Consider the following 25,448-nt stretch of genomic DNA (forward strand, 5'->3'; position numbering starts at 1 on the left):
AAGCAATCTCAAGATTAGCAGGAAAAAAGAAATAACAAAAATAAGGGAGGAAATAAACCAAATAGAGACCAAAAGAACAATACATAAGATCAATGCATCAAAGAGCTGGTTTTTTGAGAAAATCAACAAAATAGATTCTCCACTAGCCCAATTAATCAAAAAAGGAGGGAGAAGATACACATCAATAGGATCAGAGATGAAAAAGGATATAAAACAGATATCTCAGACATACATAGAATTATTAGGAAATACTGCGAGCAACTGAATGCCAACAAATTTGAAGACCTAGAAGAAACGATAGATTTGTTGATACATATGATCTACCAAAATTGAATCATGAGGCAATTAATAATCTAAATAGATCTATAATAAAGGCTGAGATTGAATCAGTAATTGAATCCCTTCCAACCAAGAAAAGCCCTGGACCAGATGGTTTCACAGCAGAATTCTACCAAATGTTCCAAGAAGAACTTACCCCAATTCTCCACAAGCTATTCCAAACAATACAAAGGGAGGCCATCTTTCAATACTCTATGGAGCCAATATCACCTTAATACCGAAGCCAGATAGGGAAACAAAAGAAAAAGATAACTGTAGACCAATATCCCTGATGAGCATAGACACAAAGATCCTCAACAAAACACCAGCCAACATGATCCAACAGTACATCAGGCAGATAATTCACTAGGACCAGGTGGGATTTATTCTTGGCATGTAGGAATGGTTTAACATTCACAAATCTATAAATGTGATTCACAACATCAACAAATTAAAAAATAAAAACCATATGGTCATCACAATAACTGAATAGAAAACATCTGAATAAGTCCAGCATCATTTGATGCTAAAAGATGGGCATAGAAGAAAAATTTTACAGCACAATCAAGGCAATGTAAGAAAAAAAAAAAAAAAAACAATACCAGCAAAATACTAAATGGGGAAAGACTGGAAGCTTTTCCACTAAGAATTGGAACTAGACAAGGATGTCCACTCTCACCAATGCTACTCAATATGGTATTGAAAGTTCTTGCCAGAGCTATTAGGCAAGAAAAAGGAATTAAAGGAATTCAAATTAGAACAAAGGATTAACATTATCCCTGTTTACAGAGTACATAATTCTCTACATAGGAAAACCAAAAAGTTCAATCAAGAGACTATTGGAACTCATGAGAGAATTTTATCAGGATAGCAGGATTCAAAATTAATGAACATAAATCAATGGCACTAGTATACACAAATAACTCCATGGCTGAGAAATAAATTGAAAGTACAGTCCCCCTTAAAATAGTGGGGGTGGGGAATCTTAAATACCTTGAAATTAACCCAAACACGGATGGTGGAAGACTTCTATGATTAAAATTACAAAACATCACAAAACAAACAAACAAAAAAAGAAATTGAAAAAGACATTAAAAGATGGAGAAACTTAGCATGTTCCTGGATCGGTAAGTTCAACATCATTTAAATGTCCATAATATCAAAAGTAACATGCAGATTCAATGCAAAATCAAAATCCCAATGACGTTCTTCTCAGAAATAGAAGATACAGAAGTTCATCTGGAAACACAAGAGACCACGAATAGCCAAAGCTATCCAGAATATTAAAAATCAAGCTGGAGGAACCACAATTCACCTCAAGACATAACTGCAGGGCAGTGGTCATCAAAACAGTCTGCTACTGGTAAAGAAACAGAGAAGATCAATGAAACAGAATAGAAACATCAGAATAGAGCTCACACATGTATAGCCAACTAATCTTTGATAAGAAAAGTAAAAATAATCTAGGGGAAAAAACCTGGTTTCTACAACAAATGCTACTGAGATAACTGGATAGTAGCTGGCAGAGATAAGAAACAAGACCTGTCATTTTATACAGAAATCAGCTCTAAATAGGTCAAGGACCCAAATTTATACCCCGAAACTATCCAACTATTAGAGGAAAACAAAGGAAGCACTCTCCAAGATACAGAAATAGGAAAAGACTGCCTAGAAAAGTCACCAAAAGCACAGGTAGTCAAAGCCAAAATAATGAATGAGACTGCATCAAGCTGGGAGGCTTCTGTACAGCAAAGGAAGTGATCAACAAAATGAAGAAGCAACCAATGGAATGGGAGAAAAATCTCTGCACACTACACAAATGATAGAGTACTAATATCCAGGATTTACAAAGCTTCAGAAACTCAATGACAGCAAAACAAACAACCCCGTGAAGAAATGGGCAAAGAAAATGAACATTCTTCAAAAGAACAGATTCAAATAGCAAATAGACATGAAAAAATGCTCAGGCTCCCTAGCTGTCAGGGAAATACAAATGAAAACCACATTGAGGTTCTACCTAACTTCAGTGAGGTTGGCCTACATTCAGAGCTCTACTAACAACACCTGCTGGCATGGATGTGGGAGAAAGGTACCCTTCTTCACTGTTGATCAGAGTGTGAGCTAGTACAACCACTATGGAAGTTAGCATGGAGAGTGCTAAGAGAACTGAAAACTGACCTGCCGTATGACCCAGCTATCCCACTTCTGAGAATACATCCAAAGGAAATGAAATCTGCATAGGAGAAAGGGGTCTGTAATCCTATATTTACAGCAGCAAAATCTACAATAGCAAAGAAATGGAGCCTACCTAGACGCCTGTCAAAACAGAAGTGGATAAAAACAAAAAACAACAACAACAAAAAACTGTGGTACATCTACTCTGTTATTCAGCCATTAAAAAGAATGAAATTCTGCCATTTGCAACCAAATGGTCCCAACTAGAGACCATTATGCTCAGTGAAAGAAGTCAATCCCAAAAGGACAAGTGTTATCTGTTCTCCCTGACATAAGGCAACCTTCATGCAAAATACAAGATCAATAGCCCTTTCAGTGCTGTCTTTGCTACATCTCAGGGGGTTTGTTATTTTTTTTATTTTCAGTTTTTTAAAAATAGTTTTTCTTACTAATCTCTTCACTGTCTAACACTTCATATGGTAGCAATATTTGCTTCAAGAAGGTTTTTGATTTTTTTTTTCATTTCTCAGTGACATATTGATCATTCAGTAGCATATTATTTAACTTCATGCTGTTGTAAATTTTCTATTTTTCTTCTTGTTGGTTTTTTCATGGTTTTTCATTTAAGGGAACATATAGTAACTGTGTAATAGAGACTATAATATCCAGATGGGAAGAAACAATGTAGTGTGCATCTCTACTTCCAAATAAAAGATGGACTGCCAATGAAACTGTTAAATATATCTTGACAATAGGATGCTGGACTCTGTCATTGACCATACCTACAATGTCAAGATACACTTAAATGGCAGAATGAGGGACTTATGATTGTATATGAAGGACTATACCATTGTAATAATATAGGGGACATTGGGGAGGGGCGGGAAGTTTTGGAGTGGGGGAAGGGAAATCCCACAGCCTATGGAACTGTATCATAAGGTAATTAAATAAATTTTAAAAATGCCTGAGTATGTGAGTTCAGTTCCCAGCTTGGGCACCAGATTTGAGTTTCCTGCTAATGTAGATCCAGAAAGGGGATGACTCATATAATGGGGTCCCTGATGCCATGTGGGAGACCTGAGATGAATTGCCTGGCTCTGGCACTGGCACTGGCCTGGTCTTCTCTGCCCCTACACCTGTTCCCTCCTCTTGACCATTTTAGGAATTGAGGAGATTAAACGAGTGGGTATAAGCTCATTCTGTTTCTTTCTGTTTCTTTTTCTGTCTCTGCCTCTCAAATATATAAATATGTATATGTATGTATGTGTGTATATACACATATATATATTTTTCACAGTGCCAAAAATTTGAAAGCCATGAAGAATTTTTTTAATAAAATATATTTCCATGACTTTTTCTAAAGGCACCTTCTTATGTACATATTTCCAAACAAAAGAAATTTAGCTTTTAATTCCATTTTCCGCAAACTTTTTTTTAAAGATTTATTTATTTTATTTGAAAGGCATAAGTTACAGAGTCAAAAGACAGAAACGGAGAACCTCTACTTGCTGCCTTATTCCCCAAACAGCTTCCATGGCCTAGTCTGGGCCAGGCTGAAACCAGGAGGCTGGGACTCCATTTGAGTTTTCTACGTGGCCAACAGTGGCCCAAGCACCTGGACCATCTTTCGCTGCTTTTCCAAGCGCAGTAACAGGAACTAGATCAGAAGCAGAGCAGCCAACACTCGAACTGTTGCTCACATGGGCTGAGCCACAGGGCTGGCCCCATTTCCACCAGCTTTTGAAGTCACAAAATTGACCACCTCATCAGTGGTCAAGACATATTTTTTGGATTAGACTGCGAAATCCATGAGGGTGGGAACTATGCTGGCTTTGTTTACCACACTTACCACAATGCCTGGCAAACAGGAGTGACTATATACAGCAGTTCATTGAACGGATGAAGCGGATGAGGAGCCAGGGAAAGTCAGAGATTTTGTTCGCTGTTGCAGGGATTGCAAGCGTGGGAGGAAACGAGAACCTCAGCAATGAGGGCACCTATGGGCGTGGCACATGATGGGAGCTCTGCCCCCAGCAGGCAGGGGAGTGGCTTACCTCTGTGAGAAGCCTCTCCATGGAGCTCTTCTCGCCCCTCAGGTGGCAGTTCTCGTCACCATACTGTGCATGGGCGCTTTTGCTGGGAGTGCTGAAATACTTGGCCATGCATCTGATTGTTTGGTTTTCCTCTTCAAATGCCTTCCATCGCTTCAGCTGTTAAAGAACGCATGCTGTTTATTTAATTACACACCCAGAAACACATTCCTTCATTCTTCCTTGTCAACACCATGGAATGGCACGGTCACAGACACACATATGCACGAACTATTCTCCCCTCAGAATATACTTTTACCCTGGAGGACTCATAGACAGGAACACCAGAAAGTACAGGGAATGTTAAGATTATCTCAGTTTAAAAATAACAGAGGAAGAATATGACAGGTTAGATGAGCCAATAAAACTTTAGGGGCGGGTGTTGTGGTATAGCAAGTTAAACTGCTGATTGCGACACTGACATCCCATATGGGAGAAAAACAACTCTCTTTTTTTGTCTCTGTTCCTTTCTGCATCTCCCTTTCTCATTGTAACTCTATCTTCCAAGTAAATAATAAACCTACCTACCTGTCTACTACCAACTAATCGAAGAAAACCAGAGCTGAAATATACTTCTAGAGCCATGTTTCAAAACCGTAGTCATCACAGAGATCAAGCAATTTAAGCATCATTTGTTTTGAAAGAAACTACTTTGTGTCGTACCTAGTGGTTCTTAATTATTTTTTATCCTTTGGCTAATGGTGTGCTTGCTGTCACTGAAAACCCAGTTCTTTCCTTTTGAAAGTTCAATCCAATGAATAATCAAGGCTCAGGCAGGCAGAAAACCACCCCCATGTCAATGGGAACGATGATACTGCATCTGAGACCAGACCATCGTTTGAAGGGCTGAGGAGCGTGATTCATCCAAGCTCACACAGTCAGCAGCAAACAGGGTACCAGGCCACAGCACGTGTCCTCTCACAGTTCATAAGGAGAGAGACCATCAGCTACAGTGGTCTTAGAGAAAGTTCTTTTGAATAAGCTGGCCTTGGGAAACAACCTACAGAAGCACAGGTTAACTGAACAGGGATGGGGCTGAGCCTAGAACATTCACAGGAGGCAGCTGCTCTGGGGCCTGCGGGATGCTGTGTGCCCTCAGTCGATGCCAGTGATGTGCAGGTGGAGGCATCCCTTTGGCCCACAGGACTCCCCATAATGAAGTGTCCTGGTGATGGGTGCTGAGGACTCTTCTGCTCTAATGAAGCTGAGGTGACCACTGTTTCAGCTCACTCATCAAGCACTGACAATGCAGTGGGACCTAAATTTTGTAAATCTCACATAGGATTCTACATGTCGCCATTCATTTCCATGTACATCCAAATCCTCTCAGGTCCTCTATTGACGCAGCGTGAATCTTCAGGGTACCAGGATCTGTGTGGCCTGTGCCAAGTAACAGGCATGCACCCTCTCAGGCGGTCTCCTCTTTACAGAGGGATGTCATAGGCTTCTCACGTACTCAGGATCTACTGGCCACTGACACCACGGGCCACTCCATGGCATTCAGCAGACGAGGCAGCTATTATTCTCTTAGCACTGATCCTAGCAGTGCTGCCTTGATCTCTCTCAGTGCCCACCCTGTACTAACCACACAGGTCTTCCTTTATTTCCTTGGCACCCCTAGTCGCAGCCCTCTCTGCAGGGTCCCTGGAAGACCAGCCCAACCTGGGTGTAAATGTTCCTGCAAGACTTCTGGTTCATTGCTCCCTGAGCTGGTACCCAAGAGCCAAGGGGCCCCTTGACTAAATCTCCACATTGCTAGCCTCCTTGGCAAAGATCCTGACTCTTAATACTTGACCCTTTCAGGATTTCCAGAGTACATGTGTAAATGATCCTCACATGCCAGTTCCAGTACCTCGCAAAAAAAAAAAAAAACTTGTTTTCACAGCCTGTGGGTCCCATGGGTGTGGTAGGATGAGTAATGGTCCCTCAAAGACAGTCATTCACCTCCTCATGCTTGGGATCTGGGAACGCATTACTTCACATAGAGAAAGAGTGATGCATATGTGATTAAGGGTGGTGAGATGGGGCGGCTACTCTGGATTAGCCAGGTGAGCACATGAGTCCTCACAAGAGAGAGACAGGAGGGTTGAAGTGACAGGAGGCATGACAACAGAAACAAGTCAGAGAGAACTGAAGATGTCTCTCTGCTGGCTCGGAAGGCAGAAAAAGAGGCCATCTTCCTGAGCCGACAAGTGCAGGAGCAGAGATGAGAAAAGGGACTCCCTTCCTGTCTTCAGAAGGGATGCTAGCCTTTTGACACTTTGGGTTTAGCCAAATAAGTCCTGCCCCAGATTTCTCAGCTCTAGATCTCCGAGATGTTATAGGTGTGCTTGTGGTAAGGTGTTGAGTCTGCAGTGGCAGCAACAGGAAATTAATACTCTAGGCTAAATGTCAAATTTACAACAGGTGCCCCAGGGTCCGCAGAAGCTCACCAGAGCAGCTTTCCTGCCCTCCTGCCACTTCCTTCTTATTTCGCTCTGTGCTTCTTGGCCAAGCACAGCATATACCCACAGAAGATTGCCCCTCACATCTCTTTGCTGCTGGCTGTGGTGTGATCCCATCTGCGGTGCCACCCACTGTCCCTCCTCCACATGCTCCATGAACTTTCGCTGTTCCTTCCAGGCTGACCCCAAACACCCCACTTCCTGCAGAGGTGCGACTGAGTTCCCAGAGAGTCAGGGTGCGCCCTCCTTGACCTTGCATGACTTGCCATCTTCAAAGCACTTAACAGGCATATTGCAAATCCTTTCATGTCAGCTCCCCACTAGACTTAGAGGTGGGGCCATGGCTTTAACTGCATGTCCCCAGCAATTAACAGATGGATGGAAGGCTACAGGAACAAATAAGCTTTAAAAAGTTCATTGGTCTGGCAGATGTGTTGGGACATCAGTTGCCATTAGGCAGAGAAGTCCTAAGATCATGGAGGAGCAGGTGAAACCCTTCAGGTGCTAGAGCAGAAAGCAATAGTGTGCCTCAGGACCCTCCTGCCTCTGAGTGGGAGGATGGAGGAACGGGTTGCATTCAGGTTAAGAGAGCAGAGGCGGGCTGACTGCTGGTGATGATCTCAGCGTTTGGCATAAACACTTAGGCATTTCCTGAGTGCCTGTGTAGAACACTGCTGGGTCCACTTGCTGCACTGACATCCATTTCACCCAACTCTCTAGCACCTCCTAGTGCCCTGGGGGTGCATCTGTGCCTCTGCTTTTAGCAACCCCCTCCCATCACAGTGCCCTGTGAAAGCTCAATGGCAAGCAGGAGTCCACTCCACAGCAAACCGCCATCCCTGCCCTCTCCATAGCTCTCCTTAACAACGTTACCAAATTTACCTGGTGTCCTACTTTTTTTCTAGGGAATACACAGTGCAAGGCTCACAGGGAGAACCATTCTTCTATATCAAAGTCCTCGGAGCCAGAGGAGAAAATAAATTCAGGGACAAACCACAATAAAACTTCACTTTGTCAAAACAGAACGTGCCTTCAATACCTAAAATACAGTAGAGTGTTGCACTATGTTTTAGAGTTTTATACCATGTTTAATTCAAAAGGAAAAAAGAATCATGAGAAAAAATGAAGGAAATAAAGGAGAGAGCAAGAAAACAACGGAGGGAGAGGGTAAGTCCAGCGGAAGAGGTGAGAGAAAGGCCAGCACTGTGTACCCACCTGTTCCTGCATCCTCCAGCAATCCCCACTGCCACTCCCACTTCGCCAACTCAACAGCTCACTGCGGCTTAGTTCAACCCTAAACATCACAGTCCAGGCTTTGCCCTGCATTTTGTATCAATGAGGACTGGGAGTATACAAAAAAAAAAAAAAAAAAAAAAAAAAAAATTGCCACAGGCCATGGGTTAAGGCTCAGACACCAGAAGCTGAGGCTTAGAGATCAAGGTGGGCAGTGGGGAGGGCTGAAGGTCAAGAGAAAGCCATGTCCCAGGAATTGCTGATTTGTTCCTCTCCCAGAAGGCAGTCTTGTTTCAAATCAAGAGGGCTGATCTTCTAATCGTTCCCTAATGATTACTTCCTTTCCAAATTCCAGTGTTCTTTCAGAGGCTCCTGTTTTATTCATAAATTTTATTGACGGGTCTGTTCCCTATATTTTTTAGTTTCTCATTTTTATTGGTTTTGTTTCCTTACATTAACCAGTCATTGGATATTTTTTTTAGCGTCCAACTGCCCATCCCAAGCTTCTACTGGGGGTTGAAATTTTTTTTTGTTTAAAGATTTATTTATTTTTATTGCAGAGTCAGTTATATAGACAGATACGAGGAGAGACAGAGAGGAAGATGTTCCGTCCAGTGATTCACTCCCCCAGTGACTGCAACAGCCGGTGCTGTGCTGATCTGAAGTCAGGAGCCCAGATTCTTTTCGGGGTCTCCCACACGGGTGCAAAGTCCCAAGGCTTTGGATCATCCTTGACTGCTTTCCCAGGCCACAGGCAGGAAGCTGGATGGGAAGCAGAGTTGCTGGGATTAGAACCAGCACCCATATGGGATCCCAGCACGTACCAGGTGAGGACTTTAGCCACCAGGCCTTGGGGGTTGAAATTTAATACCATATCTTTCATTCTTACTCAATATTTCATTCTCTAAGATTTTGTCCTTTGACTGGTGGGTTATTGTAATTGAAAAGAGACAATACCCTCTGAATTTTATTGATGAGACAAATCCAATGCCTTCTAAAAATGCATACTTCAGAAATGATGTATGTGTGTTTTCACACTATCATGCCTCAAAGTGAATTTTTCCCTTTTGTAAATACACTGAAACCTACACACTTAAGTTTTGGATGAATTCTTTCATGAGGAAGTAGTTCATCATCACCCAGAAGTTGTGGTGGGAATCAGAATGGGATCCCAACAGGAGAGGTGAGTGAAAGAGGCTTCACGAGGAAGGAAAGAAAAGCTAAGGCGACAGGAGAAAATGCTTTCTGCCAAGTTCATTAACTTGGATATATCTTGTTCACTGGTCCCTAGGGCGTAACATGAACCAAAATGCATGACTTTCCTCTCTGTTGCCTCAGATTCCCATTCTCCCTCTTCACTGGCTATTTCTGCTTCTGTCCTCCTCCCTCATTTCATTTCTTTCTTCATCCTCATAGTTGAAACACATTTTGATTTCTCCTTGTTTGTAAAAAGAAGAGGAATGTTCTAAATTTTCCTCCAATAAAAACAGAAAGGAGCTTAAGTCAAAGAGATTCCAAATCGGTTTTTCACTGTGATTCTGCAATAACTAATTAGAAAGAGATTCCAATTTCCTCATTCCCAGAACAATACTGGTAAGACGGAGAGGGGCTTGGGAACAAGTGAAGCAGAAGAGGGATGCTGGGTGGAAAAGAGGATCATGAAAGCAGCCTCTGAGGAACAGGCCCTGCAGCTGTGAGGGTGAAATGGGGCAGCTGCTAGTGCTTGGCCACTGTGGCTGTCCCTCCTGCTGACCAGAGCACAGAATCCACCTCCTCCAGGACACAGAGCAGGGACAGAGGAGGCCCAGCTCATTAGGATCCTTGTCTTTCTTTAAACTCTAATAAATGACATGAAAAACTATCAGCAAAAAAACAAAGTAAGCCATGTCATATGACTGGAGAAATCATGGGAGTAACCAAGATACCTGTTCCGGTACCTCCCTCCCCACTGACCCGGGCCCCGAACGCATACCTGGGGAACGAAGATGAAGCAGTTGACTGTAGTTGTGCAAACAAAGATGCCTCCAGATGTGAGTCCAAAGACCAGGTTGGGCCAGGACTGCAAGTATCTGGTGACCACCAAAAGCAGCCCAGCAGCCAGTAGCAGGAGGTTGACCCCCACCATGAGAGTTAAGGACTGATTCACAGGCGGCGAGCTGACATGGTCGGTCAGGCCGGCCAGGTAGGCACCACACAGCAGGAGCAGACCCTGCAAGCGAGAGGAGAACCCAGGGCTTAGAGAAGTAGCTCAACAGGTCCAAGAGCATCAGGCTCGGGGTCAGGGTCAGCCCCTGTAGAACTGGAACAAAGAACACCTCTCTTAAAGGGTTGCTAGGAGGGGTCACAAAGAGAATGCACAGGAGAATCCTCAGAGCAGACCCTTGTACCTGGTAGGTTCTTAATCGGTACGGTTTCCCTGGCCTTGACTGAGCACCACTCAATGAAGTCAGCAAGGCAGTCATCAGGGCTCTTGGGGGAAGGGTCATGTAGTGGGGTAAAACTGTTCAGAAAGGACTGCCAGGCACCAGGAGGGCAGTGGGCACTTGGTGTTGCTGGTGGGGAGCGTCACAACAACTGCTATGCAGTTTTGTAATGCACAAAGCTGCAGGCCACGTGCAAGCCAGAACTGACCTGTGGTCTGCTTGTCAAGTCATGCACCATTGGCAGGGGCAGGGCCTGGGGGAAGGGGCTCTTTTTCCTCATATGCCCACAGGCACCATCTGCTTGCCAAGCTCTGCACCTGCGAGATTGCATCTGCCTGGAAGGGATGCCTTTTTCCAATCTACACAAAGAATCTCTCTAGGCCAGCAGAGGCTCTGTGCCAGTGAATGTTTATGGGAGATGAGGGGTGGAAAAAGAGGAGAACAAAGGCAGGCTGGGACCCGGGTAAGGCTGTCGTGTAGCATTGGCAGCAAATGCTCCATCTACACTTTCCACTCATTGTGATATACCCTGCCCCCACACAAGGCACCCTGGGTCCTATTCTTTCCTCTTCCCAGGAATAAAAACCTGCTCTCAGATTTCTCATCTGTACTAAGGCGAAAATAACTCACGGCACCTTTTAGTGAGTGCTGCCTCTCCCAGGAGGAGCTGCATTCAAACGAGATCAAAGCTTTAATCAATAATACAGACACTGGAATGCAACAAACACTCACCTCTGCGACTATGTGCAATGTGCTACACCAGGAATAGGGCAGCAAACAGTGGTGCAAGACAGAAGGCATGGTATAGGCTTTCTAAGTGCCAGGTCCGGTAGGATCAGGATGACTATGTTTATATCCAAGATGCCACAGGGGAAGGAGTAGAGGAGGGAACAGGCACTTGGAGGGAGAGCTAATAATGAGATTACAGTCAAGTGTCAGCAGGACACTTCACAGTAACCCTGTCATCACATGACCAGCCAGCCCCACTGGCAGAGATAGCTCTAAAGATATGGTTTGGGAGGACTGGTTGGGCCAGTCAAGGAGGAGTCCACAGGGCAGTGATGCCTTCCAGGTGTCCCTAATGTTCACGGTCCCACACCTGGATCATCACTGAATCAAGGACACAGGAGGCCAGTGGGGCTATTGTGGCGGGGGGTGGGGAGGGCGCTAAGCAGCTACTTGTGACTCCAGAATCCCATATATTCGAGTCCCAGTTGCTTTCCTACTGACTCAGCTCGCTGCTAATGTGCCTGGGAAGGCGGTGGAAGATGGCCCAAGTGTTTGGGTTCCTGTTACCCAAGGGGCAGACCAGGATGGAATTCCTGGCTCCTGGCTTCAGCTCAGCCTGGTATAGACCCTGGGGCATATAGACCTGTAGGCATCTGGGGCATGAACTAGCAAATGAAAGATCTCTTCTCTATCTCTGATGCTGATGTGCTTATTCTATAAACAAATAAATAAGACTTCCTAAAAATGAAAATAATATTGTGACTCTAAAATGGTCAAATATGATTCTACTAAAATATTTTAATCCCATAAATTCTTGATCAAAGGCAGGTTAAGATAATAAAGCTTTTATACATTCATGGCTCCTGTTGAATGGCTCACGGCTGATCTTTGTGTCATTCACATTCACTGTGGAAGAGGAAGGGGTACAGGTTAGGCAACAGGTTCTGGTGGGGAGTCTTGGAACTTCATGTGGAGACTAGGGTGCTGCTCTGGTGATGTTGATTTATGGCGGTCTGGCTCAGTTTTCAGATGTTTAACATCTTTCTCCTTTTCCTGCAGACATTACAGTGAAGTAGAAAGAAATGGAAGTGTATAAAAGGAAATGGAGATGGGCCAGCATGATGGTTCCATTGGCTAATCCTCTGCCAGCAAGCACCAGGATCCCATGTGGGCATCAGTTTGTATCCCAGCTGCTCCACTTCCCATTCAGCTCCCTGCTTATGGCGTGGGAAAGCAGTGGAGGATGGCCCAAAGCCTTAGAGACCAGGAAAAAGCTCCTGGCTCTGGATTGGTTCAGCTCCAGCCATTGTGGTTGCTTAAGAAGTGAACCAATGGATAGAAGGTTTTTCTGTCTCTCCTTCTCTCTGTAAAAACCTGCCTTTGGAATAAAAATAAATAAATCTTAAAAAAAAAAAGCAGGACAATGGAGAAGGATCCATTGGGCCAGAGAGTGTCTTGCTGGGGGAGCAGGGCTAGGTTTCTGTGCTAGGGAGGGCATGCTCTCCCACGGGGACCCAGCTGCCAGGAGAGGCAGTGTGTTTGCAAAACCACTGGAGGCAGAGGACAGAAAAGCAGCAGCACTGACACTTCTTGAGCTTTGGCTATGGGCTGGAACGGTGTGAAAGCAGAATGTGGAACTGCTCCGAGAGGGCATGGCAGAATTCAAGCTCAGTTCTGTCGCATTCTGAAAAAGTCCACATCCTTCAACGTTAGCAAGATCCTAGAGATCCATATCTATTCACTTCCTGGAAGCTCCTTTAGAAAATGAACATGGCTTAAAAGCAATATTTCCTGTGCGGGCCTGTCCATCCCCAGGCCTGTGTCTCAGAAGCAACCACCTGAACTCTCTTCAAGGGGTAGTAGAGTCAGGAAATTTACCTTTAAAGAACTCCAACCTATGTCAAAAACTCCTTCTGCCCTGTCAGTACTTAGTCAACCAGATGGCTCTGCCCTGATGGTCAATGTGCAGACTCCACCCACACTGGGTTGTTTGGGGGCTGAGAGACTCCATGAGGCAGCTGGAGCCCCTCAAAAAACACCATGGATACTGCTGTGTCTATAGCCAGTTTTGCTCCTAAACAGCATGAGAAAGTCAGGTGGGCCTGACCCAAATATTCAAGACACCAGAGGCATGATAAGGGCCCTCAGCAGGCCAAGTGCAGCTGGATAGGCTGTTTTCTCATCATTGCCCTTGAGTACGAAGCAGGGGAGACCAAGAAACAAGAGAAGCAGTGGGTAGATTCCAGGTGGTCTGGGGGAAGACTTAATGAAGGCACCCAGCGTGACCTCCAAACACATCAAAAGCACAGGAAATAGAAAGGGTCATGGCTGTGAGATAATGCATCGACAGTGCTCTCCTCATCAGCAGACCTCATCAATCCTGTGGCTCCTTCTTCAAGTGCATTTTGTTCATGACAGACAGATTCATCCAAGGAGACGAGGCTACCAACCTTGCATCCCAAAACAAGAGTGATCCAGACGTCAGAGTACCGGGAAGCACAGAAGTGTGTGTTGGTCAAAGAGCAGGACACGTCTCTCCCTGTCACCTAGGAGGGACAGAGAGTCAGGCCTGAGGACACCCATGATTACTGAAGACACACACACACAGTGGATCTTGGTGTACACCTTGGAGTGAGAACTCTGCAGCACATAAGTTCCCCTTTAGGCAGTAATAACCATAGAGCACAGTGACACCACTGGAAGGAGAGGCACTCTGAACTCAAGCATATGTTGGTTTGATCGTGCTGACATGGGGATGCTGTGGCAGCAGGGCTTGTCCCTCAGTTACATACTTCCCTGACACAACAACTCAAGCATTGGCTCAGCAAAATGACGAACTGTCTAGTGTGAAACTAGAGACACACACACTATTTCCTATTAACTGAATGTGATATACCAACACAGTTAAGTCCTTCAGCTGTCTGTTTCATTTAATCTTCACCTCAGCATTATGAAACAGTATTATTACCTCCATGTTCCATATGAGGACACAGGCACATAAAGAAGTTAAATAACTTGGTAGCTTGGTAGAACTGGGATTCGAGTCAAATCTTACAGATCATCTCCAAATACAACCTCTATCTCTCTACAGGTAGAGAAAGACAACTTCTGCAGCTCAAAGTTCTCATTATTTTGCTAATGTGGAAGCAGAGACCATAGTCAGATAGACTGTAGTGTGCTGACATCTCAGTGGATGGCCTCCAGGAAGGCATGTATGGCAGGAGGAGCAGAAGGGAAGGCAGCCGCCCAGCAGAAGGGATAAGGTGCTCATGGTAGCCACAGTCCCTGACGCTCCTTCCCCTTGGAGTCTTCATCTTCTTGTTCCAAGGAGAATGCTGCTGGGACAATGACCCCTGTGTTTCCACAGAGGCCTGTCCAGTACACACATAAGGTACACTCATACAGTACACACCCAGGAACTGAGCCCCTCACCGTCATACTGACACCAAGGATCTGCAGGCACTGGATGGGATCAGTCAGCACCCAGGTCACGAGCAGGATCACATCAGCCATCACCAGGGTTGCCACCAGCCCCAGCAACTGCAGGTCTTTGATGATCTGCAAAAGAGCCAAGGTTCAAACTTGCCCTTGTTTTCCAGTTATACAACACAGGAGTGAAGGTGGCCCGTGTGCTCTGAACAAGGCCAGTCAGTGCCCCCAGGAAACTTCAAGTCTATAAAGATGAAACACAGTAAACTTTTAGGAACTCTATATTGACAACATCATTGTCACCATGAACCTTATCATTGTTTAATTTTTTCATATCCTACATTTTGGCCAAGGATTTAAGGGGTCTTAAATACAATAGTTTTTCTAGATATGTTTATATGAGCACATAGAGATGTGGTAGTTTTCACATCAAATTGCTGGTAGCTATTTTTAAAATGCTCATTTTTTTTTAAGATTTATTCAGTTTATTACAAAGTCAGATATACAGACAGGAGGAGAGACAGAGGGGAAGATCTTCCGTCTGATGATTCACTCCCCAAGTGAGCGGCAACAGGCCGATGCGCCAATCTGATGCCGGGAACCAGGAACCTCTTCCGGGTCTCCCACGCGGGTGCAGGGTCCCAAAGCATTGGGCCGTCCTCAACTGCTTTCCCAGGCCACAAGCAGGGAGCTGGATGGGAAGTGGAGCTGCCGGGATTAGAACCGGAGCCCATATGGGATCCTGGTGCATTGAAGGCGAGGACTTTAGCTGCTAGGCCACGCCGCCAGGCCCATGTTCATTTATTTTTATCTAATTTGAAAGGCAGAGCAAAGGAGGCAGAGACAGCTTTCATATATACTAGTGCACTCTGCATATGTATACAACAACCAGGGTTGGATCAGGAACTCTATCAAAGTCTCTGACATTAATAGCAGAGGCCCACCTACTTGAGCCATCCTGTATCCCCGCAGTGGCTGCACTCGCAGGAAGCTGCAGCAGAAGCAGAGTAGCTTGGGCTCGAAACAGCATTCTGATGTGGGAACTTGGCATACCAAGAGGCAGATTAACCCCCTGCACCACAGCACCTGCCACTCTTACTTTTAACGCCTGGGGTGGTATTGAAGGATGAAGTGGGTAAAGGAGAAATTTTTAGGATTTTCATAAATGTATGAACTCCTTCAGTTAAAATAATGACAATGTGTGATTTTTGTGACTATAAAAACTAAAATGAAAAATATACATGCTGTGACAGGATAAACACAATGAAAAATATCAAGGAAGAGAGGAAAAAAAGAACTATGATGTAGGCTCAGGCAAGGAGTATACACAGCATTCATCAACTGGGAGAGAAACGTGGATCTGAACTTTTAGCAACCTGTAAAGGAACACAGCCAGTGAGATGGTTTAAGGTATCTGCGAGGGAAATACAAATCAGCTGCCTGATCAAATTGCTCCAAACCAGTGACAAAGACAAAACAATCAGAAAAGACACACTATGTGTAGAGAAACATAAGGGAGAAAACAGACTTGTCCACCACAAGAGCAAATAAGACGACAGTGGAAAATCAGCTTCAAGGTACTGAAGGAAGAAAATGAAACCTTCATGCAGAATTCTATACTCAACAAGGTATCTTTTGGAAACAAAGGCAAAATAAAGACTTTCAGATGTCTAAAAGCTGAAAGAATTCATCACTAACATACACTAGGATGGCAGATAATGGGACAAAAGGAAAAATGATACCAGATGAAACTGGATTCATGTAGAAAAATAAAATCATTGTAAAAGGTCATGACATGGCAAAATGCAGCATTTACTTTTGTCACATATCTTCAAAGATAATTGATTATTTAAACAAAAATAATAAATTACATGGGGCTTAAAATGTATGTAAAAGCAAAAACAGTAGTGTTTTTTTTATCATATCATTACTATTTTATTTGTATTGGAAAGGCAGATTTACAGAGAGAAAGAGAGACAGAGAGAAAGATCTTCTGTTTCCTGGTTCACTCCCCAAATGTCTGCAACAGCCGGAGCTGAGCCAACCCGATGTCAGAATCCAGGAACTCCTTCTAGGTCTTCCATGCAGGAGTAGGGTTACAAGGCTTTGGGCCATCCTACACTGTTTTCCCAGGTCACAAGCAGGGAGCTAGATGGGAAGTGGAGCAGCCAGGACACAAAGCACTGTCCACATGAGGTCCTGGTGTATACAAGGAGAGGAATTAGCCACTGAGCCATTGAGCCAGGTCCAATAGTGTTTTTCAGTAACACATCATTGTGAAGTACTTAAAATATTTGTGAGTACCAATTGTACAATTATATAAAAGGTTTCCAGAAATTGAAATAAATACTTTCTAACTCTATCAAGACTACATTATCCTAATACTACTATTAGCAAAAAATTGCAAGAAAAGAAAATTGCAGAGCAATGCCCATTAATAACATGAACACAAAAACACTAAGCAAAATTGTATGAGTAAGAACCTAACAATACACAAAGAGGACAATACATTATGACCAAGTAGAATAGGAATGCAGAGTTGCTTTGACCTTCTAAGATCATTTCTTGTAATCCATCATCTGAATAAACTAAAAACAAAAGATCAACTTAATAAGACACATTAAAAGCATTTAACAAAACTCCAAATTCTTCACAAAACACTAAATAAAGTAGATAAGCTGGAACTCCTCTATTAGAACAGTATCCTTAGGCGAGTGCAAGAATCAAGACTGGGAGTAAACCAGACCAGGCCAGATCATAGTATCCACCAAGTGGGTCAGGTCTGGAGATGGGCCATACTGGGCCAGTTCATAACACCCACTAGGCAGGAGTCCAGGTAAGTCTGAGCAGCAGTGTGGGTGTCTGGATCCCCCAGCCATGTGGCTTTGGCTGGGAGTACCTGTGCCAGTCCAGGCTTCCCGTTGGGGATCCTAGCTCCTCATCCACTGCTGCTAGGCAGGGGAAAGGGTCCTGGGCTTGTGGGTGGCCACAGCACCAACTGGCTCCAGGCTTCGCACACTGGCTGTCCAGTGGTGATCTCTGGGGTCTTGGGTGTATGGAATTACTGCCTAGGGACATCCATGGATAAGGCCACTCTATGTGTAGGTGAGGAATGAATCCTGAGGGACACCCAACGACAGGGCCATTGTACTTGCAGGTAAGCGAGGGGACTGAGACCTGGTGGTTTGGAGGGGAGAGACCTGAAGATCTTTATGGATCAGACTGATGCACCAGCCTACATGGGAGTCCTGTGTTGGGCTTGTTAGCATGGAACGTGGCTGACCACCACATGCCAGTGCACATGCAAGCTATGGCTGGAGGCCTGTCTGTCAGGGCTAGATCCCAGGACCTGACAGTGAGTGTCAGATCAGGGAATGGGTCACATTAGATGGGCCATGACACCAACCAGCATGCAAGAGAATGAGGTCTGGGTGTAGATTTTGTGGAAGATATGTGGGCCCAACCCTATGAGTTGGGATGGTGATGGGCTGAGTTAGGAGTGACCATGGAATTCATGAACGCTCAACAATACAACTTGGCCGAAAACAAGTTAAGCAGGTCTAGCCTGCAGCACCCCTGTGAGCACCCTAAAACATGGTGTTGAGTGGGCCAGACTGTATCAACTCACACAAAGGCTGGCATGGATGGGGTAGACCATGTCAGGTAAGGGCCAAAGTACCTGCTGGCATGCATGAGATCTGGGTCTGAGAATGTGCCAAGTGGGGGAACCTGAGTAACTTCCCTAGTGGTTCATAGCTCCTGCTGATGAGCATGTGGTCAAGGCCTGGGTGTTCAGCAAGCTGGGCAAGGTGGCTCCAGCTGTCGGCAAATATGTGAGTTGGTTTCAGAATGGGGTGGACCAGGTGTGGCCAAACAAAACCATAGCCCACTGGCAAGTGCAGAAACAAGGATGCAGTGCATGGTATGCTGGGCTAGGCTGCCATACCTACATGATCCAGGGATGAGAGCAGACTGAGCAGGGCCAGGTTGCAGCACCTGCCAGAGAGAGTTAGGACTAGGGGCCAGCTGGGCCAGGCCAGGCTGCAGCATCCAAAGGCAAAGGCCAAGACAGGGGAGTGGCTATGTTAAGTTGGGTCAGAGCAACCACTGCCACGCAAGAGATCCATTGCTGGGATCAGGCCTGGTTGGGGAGCTAAGGGGGACACCATGGCTGGGTTGTGGGTCCCATAGTTGAGCACGGGGGCCGGAGTGGGGGCTGCAGTCTGGTCTGGACATGGTTTTATTCTCCCTTGGCATAGGTGTTGACTGGGTCTGGAGCATGCCAGACTGGGTTAAACTCCAGCATCCATTGGTGTCATGATAACCAGGGTGGGTGTAGGACAGGCTGGGCTAGGTCTCTGCCCCTGCTGAGCCATGCATGAGCTGTGTTGGGTATGGACTAGGCTTGGCTGGCTGGGCTGTATTACCTAATAGTAAGAACCAGAATCGGTGAGAGCCGGTCAGGAGAGACCACTGTTCCTGCCAGCACGGGGGGTGGACTCAGTAGGGCTGGTCATGGACTCACTGGTGTGTGTGAGATCTGGCACTGGGAGATGTTCTGATGGAGAAGCTTGGCAACTCCTCTGTCAGGACACAGTTCCTGCAGGTAAGCACATGAACCAAGAAAAGGAGCAGCCCAGACAAGGCTAGGTTATGGTACTCATGGGTTCACCTTTGGTTCAAGTAGGGGCAAGCCTGGCTGCACCAGTTCATATCACCTACTGGCAAATACGAGAGCCAGAATGGTATGTGAGTCATGCTAGGTCGGGCCACAATACCAGCCAGTTCACATTAAGGCCAGGACTGGGGGATGGTTGGGCTGGCTAGGCTATAGTCCCCCCCAGCGTGAGCTGGAACTGGGGATGGGCATGGTGGGCCAGGCTACAGCACCCACTGGAAAATGCCGAGGTGAGGTGATCCATGCCAAGATGAGCTTCGCACCCAACCAGCACAGGTGATACCTGGGGTAAGTGGGTGAAGTCAGTAGGAGGGGCTGCAGGGAGCTCCCCTGCTGGGCCACTATTCCCACTGGTGAGCATGAGAGCGGGGATTGGGGACAAACCAGGCTGGGCAGGGCTACAATACCTGTTGGTCTGCATGTAAGCTGGATCACAGACAAGCCAGGCTGGGTGGACTGTACTTACTGGTACATGCATAAGCCAGAGGGGATGAGGATTGGCTGTGCTTTGCCACAGCATCAGCTACCAGATGCTGGCACAAGGGGATAACTCTGTTGAGCTAAACTGCAGAACCCCTGGAGAGTGCAAGTTCCAGAAGTGGGAGTAAGCCCATTAAGGAAACTGTGGACACCTCCCTCTTGGGTTGCCACTCCAACTGGTAAGCATGAGAACCAGGGCTAGGACGGGGATGGCTAGACAGAGAGTGGCACCTGCTGGCAAATATGTGGGCTGGATAGGGGGTGCTGGTTGGGTTGAACTAGGCTTCAGTGCCCACTGACCCATATAAGAGCTGAATGGGATGTGAGACAGACAGAACCAGTGTGCTGTATGTATTGGCAAGCATGGAAATCAGAGCAGGAGGTGGGCCTATTGGGAGTTATTGCCAGTTGTTCTGACAAGACTTCAGCTCCCACTGGTTCGCGTGGGGGATGAGTGTGTGGTGGGCAGGGTTAGGTTGGACTGCAACACCCATTAGTTTGTGTAGAAGACAGGGCTGGAGACAACTGACCCAGCAATTGCAACTAACAGTGTGTGCGTAGGCCAATTTGGGTGACAGACTGTACCGGATCTTGTATTGGCATACACACACAATAATCAGGTCTGGGATCACTTCAGATGAAGTAAGTGTGGGAATCCCCCAACTGAACCACTTGGACTCAGAACTCCAAACATGAAAAAAATTGCAGGTTCCATAGTCTGACCATGGAATACATGTGTCAGAGCTGGGCCTCCTCAGTGGCTTAGAGCAGTGGACAGCCTAATCAGGTGCACATGGAGGATATGGCAGTACACTGGAGCCTGCAGAGGACACCTGGTACTATAACAGAGGACAGAGGACAGAACAAATTGATCAACTACCCCAGCCAACCATTGGCAGTGAAGATCTGGGCAGATGGAGACACTAAGGTAGACTATTTCAACCAGTGGATTCTGGGGAGATTTCATTGTGAGTGGATTGGCAAGACTGGCAACAATACAGAACTGTTGAACTATCAACACCACTAGAGCAGGACTCATGGAGCCTGCCCCACATCAGGGACCTTGGGATGGTTGGAAGGCTGGGTGTGGCTTCTCCCCTTATCTCTCTCCTCCCCACAGATACAGGAAGGAAAAAAAGAGAATGTGAAAACAATGGTCTCACCCACTTTCCTTTAGCCCTTAACCCTTTGCACCCTAATCAAATATGTAAAAACTATTAAAAATAAGATTTATATAATTAAAATAAATAAATAAATAACACCCACTGATAGATGTAAGAAAAAAAGATGGGTGCAGGACAGGATGGGTTGGGTTGTAGCACGAGTCAGTTCATATTAAGGCTAGGACTCGGGGATAGCTAGGTCAAATTAAGCTGTAGCACCCACCAGCACGAGCTAGAATCGGGCACACTGTGCTAGGCCAGATTACAGTACCTGCTGGCAAATTCTGAGATGAGGCACGCCATGACAGACTGGGCCATGGCATCTACTAGCACATGCAAGGCCATGGGGATGGGGACGTGGTTAGCCTGGTTAGGGGGCCTGAGGACTCTCCTGCTGGATCATTCCTCCCGCTGGTGAGTGTGACAGTTGGGACAAGGAGCAGACCTGGCTATGCAGGGCTACAATACTCGTTGGCCTACATGTGAGCTGGGTTAGGGGGAGAGTCAGGCTGGGCTAAGCAACCATATCCACTGGAGTATGCATGAGCCAGAGTAAGTGCAGGCTGGTTGGGCTTAACCGCAGCACCAGCTGGCAAGTGCTGGGAGTGGGGGCAAGTCCTTTCAAGCAAGACTGCAAAACCAACTGAGACTTCAAGATCCGGGGCTGGGAGGGCCTAGTAGGGAAACTGTGGACACTTCTCTGATGGGTGGCAGCTCCAACCAGTGAGCATTAGAACCAGGACTGGGGTGGACCTGGCTAGACATGTAGCATCCATCAGCATAAGTGTGGGCTGGATAGTGGGACTGGTTGAGCTGAGTTAGGCTGCAGCACCTTTTGGTGTGTACAAAAGCTGAATGAGATGTGAGACAGACTGGACCAACATGGCCAGCATGCACAAGAACCAGGGCTGGGGGAAGGGTTATTGGGGGTTGCTTTGATTAGGCCATAGTTCCTGCTGGTGTACATGAGGGCCAAGTGTGTGGTGGACACAGTTGGGCTGGGTTGCAGCATCCATTGATCTGCATAAGAGATGGAATGGGAGACAGAACTGACCCAACACTGCAGCCATCAGCGTGTGTGTAGGCTAATGTGGGTGACAAACTGAGCCAAACTCTGTACCGGCTAGGACACAAAAGAATCAGGTTTGGAGTCACCTCTGTGGAGGTTTCTTTGGAGACCCACTCTCCCTCGCGCCCTCCCCCCGCCCCCCAGCTGAACTGCTGGACTCAGAACTCCAACTATGGTGAGAATCATAGAATCTGTGGTCTGGGGCCCGGCGCCGTGGCTTAGCGGCTAAAGTCCTCGCCTTGAACGCACCGGGGTCCCATATGGGCGCTGGTTCTAATCCCGGCAGCTCCACTTCCCATCCAGCTCCCTGCTTGTGGCCTGGGAAAGCAGTAGAGGACAGCCCAATGCATTGGGACCCTGCACCCGCGTGGGAGACCCGGAAGAGGTTCCTGGCTCCTGGCTTTGGATCGGCAAGCACTGGCCGTTGTGCTCACTTGGGGAGTGAATCATCAGACGGAAGATCTTCCCCTCTGTCTCTCCTCCTCTCTGTATATCTGACTTTATAATAAAAAGTAAATAAATCTTAAAAAAAAAAAAAAAAAGAATCTGTGGTCTGACTGTGGAGTGCATGTGTCAGAACAGGGCCTCCTTGGTTACCGAAGGCAGTGCAGTGGATGGCATGCCCAGATGAACATGGGGGATATGACAGTCCATTGGACCTGCAGAGGACATCTAACGTCATAGCAGAGGATGGACAACAACAAATTGGACAACTCTTCCAGTCAAGTGTTGACAGCAAGTATTTGGGAATAGGGAGACTTTAAGGTGGGCTATGTTAGTCAGTAGATCTTGGAAGGACTTCTTCATCTTTGGAGCAATGAAATAAATAGCATTTCAGAACTATCAAAACCATTTGAGTAGAAACCTCATACCCATACTCCATATCCGGCATCCGGGGATGACATTGGGTTTCCATTCCCCATCTCCAAGTACTAATGTGGTTAGGATGCTGGGTGTGACTTCTCCCCTTCTCTCCCTTCTTTTCCCAGATACAGGAAGAAGAAAAAGAAAATTGGAAACAATGGTCTCATCCACTTTTCCCTATTCCTTGACCTTCCCACCCACTAGCAATAAAAAAGCAATTACATGCTTTTATATTAACAATAACTAACTTAAAGATGAAATTTAGGGGCCGACACAATGGCATAACAAGCTAATCCTCCACCTGCAGTACGAGCATTTCTTTTTTTTTTTTTTTTTTTTTAAAGATTTTATTATTATTGGAAAGCCGGATATACAGAGAGGAGGAGAGACAGAGAGGAAGATCTTCCATCCGATGTTTCACTCCCCAAGTGAGCCGCAACGGGCCGATGCATGCCAATCCGAAGCCAGGAACCTGGAACCTCTTCCGGGTCTCCCACGTGGGTGCAGTGTCCCAGTGCATTGGGGCGTCCTCAACTGCTTTCCCAGGCCATAAGCAGGGAGCTGGATGGGAAGTGGAGCTGCCGGGATTAGAACCGGCGCCCATATGGGATCCCGGGGCTTTCAAGGCGAGGACTTTAGCCGCTAGGCCACGGCGCCGGGCCCAGTATGAGCATTTCTTATGGGCAGCGATTCCTGTCCTGGTTGCTCCACTTCTGATCCAGCTCCCTGTTAATAGCCTGTGAAAGTGTCAGACGATGGCCCAAGTCTTTGGGATCCTGAATCCACATGAGAGATTTGAAGAAGCTCTGGCTTCAAGCTTTGGACTAGCCCAGCTCTAGCCATAGCTAGAGTGAACCAATGGATGCAAGTTTAAAAAAAAAAAAAAATGAAATTGGGCCCGGCGGCGTGGCCTAGCGGCTAAAGTCCTCGCCTTGCAAGCCCCGGGATCCCATATGGGCGCCGGTTCTAATCCTGGCAGCTCCACTTCCCATCCAGCTCCCTGCTTGTGGCCTGGGAAAGCAGTCAAGGACGGCCCAAAGCTTTGGGACCCTGCACCCGCGTGGGAGACCCGGGAGAGGTTCCTGGTCCCAGCATCGGATTGGCGCGTACCGGCCCGTTGCGGCTCACTTGGGGAGTGAAACATCGGATGGAAGATCTTCCTCTCTGTCTCTCCTCCTGTCTGTATATCCGGCTTTCCAATAACAATAAAATCTTAAAAAAGAAGAAGAAGAAATTAAAAAAGTGAAATTTTAAAAATAACAGCACAAAATACTGAGGAATAAATATGATAAAAGATGTGAAAGGCTTACTTTGAAAATTACCCAAAAAATTGCTGAGCGAAGTTAAAGACTTAAGTAAGCAGAGAAACATACTATATTCATGGGTCAAATGACATAATATTAAGAAATTAACTATCTACAATTTAATCTATAGATTCAACACAATTTCAAAGTCCCAACAGAATTATTATATAAATTAGCAGACTGGGCCTTGTGTGGTGGCTCAGTGACTAAATTCTTGTCTTGAATGCTCTGGGATCCCATACGGGCACCAGTTCATGTTCCAGTTGCTCCACTTCCCATCCAGCTCTCTGCTTGTGGCCTGGGAAAGCAGTAGATGATGGCCCGAGGCCTTGGGGCCCTACATCCATGTGGGAGACATCAAAGAAGCTCCTGGCTCCTGGCCTTAGGTTCAGCTCCAACCACTGTGGTCACTCGGGGAGTGAAACAGCAGACGGCAGATCTTGCTCTTTGTATCTTCTCTCTGTAAATCTACCTTTCCCATAAAAATAAATAAAGCTTTTAAAAAAAATTAGCAGATTGACTCAAAATTCACATGAAAATTCAGAGGACTTGGGCAAAAGAGAAGGACAAAGCTGGAGAGCCAATACCCTTTGACTTCAAAATTTAATTCAAAGCCATAGAAATCAAGGCAATATGGTATTGGAGTCAATACGAACAAACACATTAATAAGACAGAACGTCCAGAAATAGATCATCACATCTATTTTTAATGAAGGCACAGATGTAACTCATTGAAGAAAGGACAGTGTAGGTTGTATAACAGTGTATATAATAGTATCTCATTGTGGCTTTAATTTGTATTTCCCGAATGCAGTTTTGACTATCTTTTTCTAGGCTTATTTGCTATCCACATATCTTTATTGATGAGAATGTGCTCAGACCTTTCACTCATTTCTAAGATTAGATTTTTTTGCCTCCTTGTTATTAACTTGATTAAGTTCTTTCTATACTCTGAATGTAGTGTTTTTTGCACTTAGGAGTAGCTTCCAGGAGCTGGTATTATGGCATAGTAGGTAAAGTCAACACCTGACATGCCAACATCCCACACT

The 25,448-nt window shown here is 45.9% G+C and overlaps 1 protein-coding gene across 1 annotated transcript in view; it reads right to left on the reverse strand.

Moving 5' to 3' along the window:
- GPR156 (G protein-coupled receptor 156) overlaps positions 1 to 25,448 on the reverse strand; it is a 74,578-nt gene that overhangs the window by 8,036 nt on the left and 41,094 nt on the right. Inside the window, exons 5-8 of the mRNA XM_058661292.1 lie at positions 14,845 to 14,970; positions 13,863 to 13,958; positions 10,233 to 10,469; positions 4,548 to 4,703 (exon numbers count right to left, since the gene is read on the reverse strand). Of these exons, the coding sequence (XP_058517275.1) occupies positions 4,548 to 4,703; positions 10,233 to 10,469; positions 13,863 to 13,958; positions 14,845 to 14,970 (615 nt within the window). The remainder of the gene's footprint in view (positions 1 to 4,547; positions 4,704 to 10,232; positions 10,470 to 13,862; positions 13,959 to 14,844; positions 14,971 to 25,448) is intronic.

This window comes from Ochotona princeps, chromosome 3 (assembly GCF_030435755.1).
Source record: "Ochotona princeps isolate mOchPri1 chromosome 3, mOchPri1.hap1, whole genome shotgun sequence".
NCBI lineage: Eukaryota > Metazoa > Chordata > Mammalia > Lagomorpha > Ochotonidae > Ochotona > Ochotona princeps.